The sequence below is a fragment of the Rhea americana genome, unplaced genomic scaffold, assembly GCF_003343005.1.
Source record: "Rhea americana isolate MKP2758 unplaced genomic scaffold, rheAme1 scaffold_568, whole genome shotgun sequence".
Lineage (NCBI taxonomy): Eukaryota > Metazoa > Chordata > Aves > Rheiformes > Rheidae > Rhea > Rhea americana.
In genome coordinates, this window is record NW_028186721.1 from 56518 (window position 1) to 62829 (window position 6312).

At 64.4% G+C, this 6312-nt stretch overlaps 1 protein-coding gene across 1 annotated transcript in view; it reads right to left on the reverse strand.

Moving 5' to 3' along the window:
- SNPH (syntaphilin) overlaps positions 1 to 5962 on the reverse strand; it is a 9460-nt gene extending 3498 nt beyond the window's left edge. Inside the window, exon 1 of the mRNA XM_085319011.1 lies at positions 5877 to 5962. Coding sequence (XP_085175137.1) covers positions 5877 to 5962 — 86 coding nt within the window. The remainder of the gene's footprint in view (positions 1 to 5876) is intronic.
- Positions 5963 to 6312: the final 350 nt, after the last annotated feature.

The window sequence follows — 6312 nt, forward strand, 5'->3', positions numbered from 1 at the left end:
CTCGCAGGCTGCCGGGGCGGGGGACGGCGCAGGGTCTCCCCGTCCCGTCCCGTCGGCCCCGAGCTGGTTCGAGCTGCTGGCGTTTGCCCCAGATTTTGGCTGCTTCAGCTACCAACCAGCCGGCGGGCGACGGGTGACGCCAAGGGCTGCAGGGTGGAAATGCCGGGAGAGGACCCGCGGCGGGGGGGGAGGGTGCTCGGGGGGCGGGAAGGCGTCCGGCCCTGCCTGCCGGGTAAAAGCCGCAGGAGCGACAGCGCGCGGGGCCGGGCGGCGGCTAAGGCAGCACCGTGGATCAGCACCGGGCGCGCGAGAGCCGAGCGCTGCCGGCGAGGAGCCCTCCCTGCAGCAGAGCCGCGCTGCGGGGCCACGCGCCGCGGGGCCACCACGCGTTGCACGGCGCTGGCCCACGCGGCCGGAGCGGTCCCGGGCTGCCTCTGCCCCCTGCTCTGCCCCGGTTGCAGCAGGTCCCTTCGCTCGCGAAGATGCTCTGCTGGGAGGGAGCCCTTCGCGCCGGCTCGGGGCTGACGCGGCACCGACCAAGTGCCGGAAGGGGGGGGGAGCACGGCCGTGCCAGCAGGGCCCCCGTGCCGGTTAGCACCGTGCCGGGGCACCCGTGCACGGCCCCTCGGTGCCTCCCGCCGGCACCCCGCAGCCTCAGTGGGGAAGCACACCTCCTCCTCCTCCTCCTCCTCCTGCCCGTGCTGCAGGCTGCCCAGGAAAGCCGCGCTAGACAGACTTCTCACTGAAGCTAACAACACCCGCGCCCACGTGCTGCACCGCTGCTTCAGACTCTGCGCCTAAAGGCGAAGGTAATCCCCCACCCGCACGCTCAGGGGCATCGGGGTACGCATTTAGAGCAAAGGGAGCCTGGCCGTGCAAGCGCAAGGAAATGCAACGTCATCTTAGCRCAGCTGAAACGCAGGAAAGGACCAAGCAGAAGGGACGTCTCCTTCCCGCGCGCTCCGTCCCAAGCCGCCGCCGCGGGCCGAGGGCAGAGCCCTTCCCACGGGGACACAAGGCGCCGGGGAGCTCTTCRCYGAAGGCACCGAGGGGATTTTCGGGYGCGCAGGCGGTTTCTGCCGCGGCCGCTCGGCCGTTAGGCGTCAGGAGGAACGCGCCGGGGGGGACGGGAGGCGTTCGAAGATAAATAACGGAGCCGCTGCCGGGGAGCGCCAAGAGACGCAGCAGCAATCGGCAAAATCCAGGAAAGCATCTAATGGACGGGGCGCCMGGGAAGAGCCGGAGCAAAGCCGCAAGGACAAACAGAAACGCAGAAACCCCGCGGACGCGGCCGGGCGGAGAGCGCGGCGCAGGGCCRCGGCGCCGGGGAGGCGAGCAGGCAGCTCCCAGCAGCGGCCCGAGGCTGGAGCGAGCCCCTGGGAACGACCGCCGAGAGCCGCGGCCGCGCGCGAGGAAACCCCCGGCGCGGGAGCCCCGCGGAGCGCCGCGCCGGGWGCTCGCGGCCGGCAGACCCACGCCGTGCCGAGGACAAATAAAATGAAAAGACGAGGATCCRGGTGGAAGATGGAAGCTCTGCTGCGTGACGGAGACGCGGCCGAAACTTTCGCGCCCCGGCGGCGGCGGTTCTGCAGCCGGACGGTCTCAGAGGGGCGGCGGCGGCCGGGGCCGGACTCGCCCCGCCGGCTCGGCTCTTCCCGGCTGCCCAGCGAGGCGACTCCTCACGTGTCCGGCAGGCTGCGGCGGGTCCCGCAGCGCCAACACGCCGCAGCTGATCTGCCAGCCCCAGGAAGGGCGCGTTTGCAAGCTGGCGCTCACGGCGGCCTGACGGACATCCAGTGACGCGAACGGATTTCCACCGCTTCGTTTTAGTCTCTTCCGCAGAGCAAGGCGTCCGAGGAATATTTTGCAGGACGCAGAAAAAGCACGAGAAAATCCCATCCGATTGCTACCGAGCTGACGGCAAGGGCGCCCGGCACCTCGGCCCCTCCGGCACGGCRCGGCRCGGCACGGCRCGCGCCCTGGCCCGGGCGCATTCCCCTTTGCCAGCGCTGGGAGATGCGGCTCGTCCTGCACGGAAACGGAGCCAAAGGACTCTCGGTCAGAGCCCTGCAATGAGCTCGGTGAAGCCTCTGCTGCTTCCTCAGCTCTTTCCACCGGGTTTTTTTTTTTGCTAACGCAGGCTCTCAGGTTCGCTGCCGTGAGCTCCCGAGACATCTCGCTTCACGGCGGCGYGGTTTCAGCGAGACGCGCTGCCGCTGGGCCGCGCCGCCCGCTCATCCCGCGCTTCGCGAGGCTGCGCCGGGATCACGCCGCGTTCACCTCCCCCGTTGGCAGGGCCGGAGAAAACCGCTGAGCTTGCGGCAGCGGCAGCGGGGCCGGAGCAGGGCGGCCGGGCTCAGCCCCGGCGCGGCGCGCGCTCGCCGGCTGCGCTGTTTCTCCTAGCGAACCTGGACAGTTGTTGTGTTTTCCCGAACACAGCGTTAACAGACTACTTCTGCGGTGCATCACCCACGCGAGGCCCTAAATGGAGCTGCAAGACGGCCTTAAACGGGGCCAGGGCTGAAAATAGCTCACAAACAGCGGCGGCGTGGGAGGCGCCGAGCCGAGGTCCCGAGCRCCGCGTGCGGGACGGGAGGTGCCCGCGCAGCTTCCCAAACCTAGTCCKAAAACCACGAAGAGACTCGAGGCTCCACAAAGGTCCGGGAGAGCAGCAGGCTCCGGAGGACGGCAGCGACGCCAGGACGGGTCCGAGGGCCCGGGCGGCGCTTGGGCGGCAGCGCAAAGCGCCTCTTTCCCTGCCCGCTGCGGGGTTGCTCCCCGGGCCAGCGGCTGTCGGTCACTGCTCCACCCGCATTACCGCCCTGCCCGGCTGCGAGCGGACACGGGCGCTGGAGGAAACTCTTCAAGCCGCACCCGAGGCCAGTCTGACGCCCACTTTGTTTCATGCCTCCCGGACCGCTTCTCCCAGGATTAAGGGCCACCGCGCTCCCGTCTGGCGGTTTCCAAGGAAGCGGCGATACTTCCAAGGGGCTTGTAAAACACTGCTCTCCGAAGGCATGCTCTGCCCAGCAGACACGATCTCCGCGGAAAAGCGGGCAGACCTTCACCTGCGCGTCGGGCAAAGGCAGGCGCTCTGGTTTTAGTCAGAGCACAGTGCTCTGGGCAAGAGCAGAGACAAAACACACAGGACGTTTATGCAACAGCACCAGAAAATCAATTTTGCTAAGAGTTGTTACAACACCCCTAATGACATACTGGAGTATTCTCTTGTATTCTCGTTTGCCGTGAGATGCCGAGTTTACACTCAGAGATTACAGCAGAACAGAGACCATCAGAAGGACTGGGGTTTTGCAGCTCAGTTTTCCAGCTGGTCTGGCCCCAGGGCTGCGGGGAGAGGCACCGTGTCCCCCTCCCCTTGGGAYGGGGAAGCCCAGCTGCATGACCCCAGGCGTGCGGTGCGACCCTGCACGGTGCTGCACGTCCTCCTTGGAGSGGGATGGCTCAGGTCATCCCCTTTTCCCAAGCCCTTGAAGGCTACTTTGCTGCAAACCTAGCAGGCCCACAACGGCATTTGTGCAGCGCGTGGTACCTCTTAGCACACACTAAGGCTCCCAACTAGYCCGAATATATATATTTTTTTCTTGCTGGAGCTTCTTCAGAGGTGGAGGTACACAGGGAAAAGAGCAGCAGCGGGAGCAGTTTTAACAAGAGCAGGAGCAGGCTCTCTGGGATCCAGAGCTCGCAGTCCCGGGGGAGCCTGGAGAGATTGGCTATTTGAAGATGGACGCGCAAGTACTCTATAGAGAGGCCATACCATACTGTGCTGCCTGGGAGCAGGTTCAGGCCTGGCAAGTAGGAAGAAGAGACAGCTCCTTTGGGATATGAACGCAGAAACATGGAAGAAAAATTTACCTTTTGGCACAACAGCTACTCCTCCCCTGCACGCACACGCACGCAGCCTCAGCAGCGGTGGAAGTAGGTCTCTTAACCACAACCCACCTTGAATCTCGGCTGGGAAAGACGGTGGTCACGGAGGATTAGCGCTAGGTCTCTCCACCGCTGTAACGTCCTACTTTAACAGCGTGCCAAATCTCCCATCGCAGCCTGCTGCAAAGCTTTCGGCTGCCCAGGCACAGACATTGCCCCCTTCTGAACCCGAGACAGAGAGGGAACCTCASGGACCACAGAGACTGCTGAAGCCCTGAAGAACATTATTTTCACCTTCTAGCACAAGGTCATGACACAGCAGACACGTTACCAAGAGAAGGGTGGGGACACTGGTGTTTTATAGGCATAACAAATGCACAGCAGCGGGTTTGTGCGTGACAACCAGTGAGCACTGACCTTGYGGGGAGAAGAAAAAAGGAACACGCAGCTCATCAATCAGCTCGTGTATTTTTTGAATCCCCTTGGAGATGCAGCATTAAGCTATTAAATAATAAAGCCTCGGTTGCAGAGCGGCTCCAGCTTCCGCAGCGCCCCGTGGTGCTGGGAGGCGCGCTGGGACTCCGTGCGAGCAGGCGCAGGGTCGATGCGCGCGGTGAGGGTCTGGTGCACGCGATCTGGGGAACACGGCGGAGGTCTGGAGCACGCAGTGCAGGTCTGGGGCGTGCAGTGAAGGTCTGGGGCACGTCACCGTGGCCCGACGGTGCCACGTGGGACCGGTGCACGCACTGCAGGTCCGGGGCGCGCGATGCGGGTCCGGGGCGCGCGATGCGGGTCCGGGGCGCGCGAGGTGGGTCTGGCGCACAGGGTGTGGCGAGCGTGACGTGCGTCCGGTGCACGGCGCGTGGGGCTGGCGCGCGCAACGCGGCCCGCCGGCCTGCGATGCGGACCTGGTACCCGAGCCGTGGGGCCGGCACCCGCGCGCGAGCCGTGGGTCCAGCAAGCGTGACACGCGCCCGGTGCCCACGGCGCGGGGCTGGCGCCTGCGCTGCGGGCCCCATCCTGCTCCCACCCCGCGCACCCCCGGGCCCGGAGCGGCTCCCGCGTCCGCAGCGTGCGGGGGGGCGGGGGAGGGATGAGTCAGCGCGGCCGCGGAGGCCCGGCCGCCCCCGCCCGCGCTGCGCGCCCCGCGCCCCGCTCACCTGCGCGGGGCCCCGCGGGTGTCCGCGACGGCGGCGGCCTCAGCGACCTGCCGGGGAAGGGAGAGAGCGCGGCGGTGAGCGCCGGCTGCGCGGGGCGGGGCGCGCAGCGGGGCGCAACCCCCGCCCCGCTCCCTCCCCCGCCTCCAGCACCTGCGCCGGCCTCCATGGGCGCTGCGGGCGGCTCCGCGCGGCTCCGCGCAGCGCGGCGGTGCGGGGAGGGACGGAGGATGCGGGGAGGGACGGAGGATGGATAGCGGGTGGACGGAGGATGCAGGGAGGGAGGGAGGGAGGGAGGGATGAGCCTTGCAGCTGCGTAATTTGCAGCGCTCTCTGCGCTCTTAAAGCGACGGCGCAACTCCTCAGTTTCCATGGCAACTGCCCGGGCCGGGGGCGCGGCGCGGCCCCAGCGCGCTCCCCCCGCCGGCGCGGGCGGCTCGGGGCCGCGCAGGCTGCCGCGCTCCCCTGCGCAGCCCTGCGGCAGCGGCCCCCGTGCGTTGTGCATGTCCATCAGATTTTATATATGTATATAAATATATATTTATGTTTAAAAGCTTCGCCCCGTCAGAGCCCAGTTTGGGTAGCGGTGCTGGAAGTGAGCACCAAACCGGAGCGTTGCGCTTGAATTCCCGCTGGAAACCCCCCTGAGAGCGCGTGTCCGACCTCTCTCAGACAAATTCTGGTTACTCGTGATGCTACCTATGCATTTCCTTCTATAGCTGTTAATTTACCTCTTCTAAAGCTGTTAATTTACCTCTTCTAACTTATTTCAAATGCAAACATGTAGGGCACAGCTGCTCAAGGTCTACCTGGACCCACTGAGTAACTTACTGTGGCGACTCAGCCAGAAGCAGTGTTTTGGCTCTATTTTTGCGCTGGTAACTGTGGCTGAGAGGAATCAGCGGCTGCTGCAACATCCCTCAAGAGACYGGGAGAACCATAAAATGCTGTACATGCATGTATACCGATGTTACATCTGTGCAYATAACAGCTAACATACACAAATGTACACATAAACTTAGGGAGGGAAAGCGTGTTCACCTGTTGGCAAGGTCAGCGTAGAGTTTACCCGTACATTGGATCTGGATCAGACTCCAGTATCTCATCAGCCTTGATCTAGATTAAGAAACAAAACCCACATCTAAATATATGCAGCAAGTATGCAGATTTAGCCCATAATAGAAGTGTTATAATTCCTTTGCCTTTGCAAACTATTTATACAGCCCCAGACAGTTATTTCAGAATTCTGACAACTCTATTCCGTAAA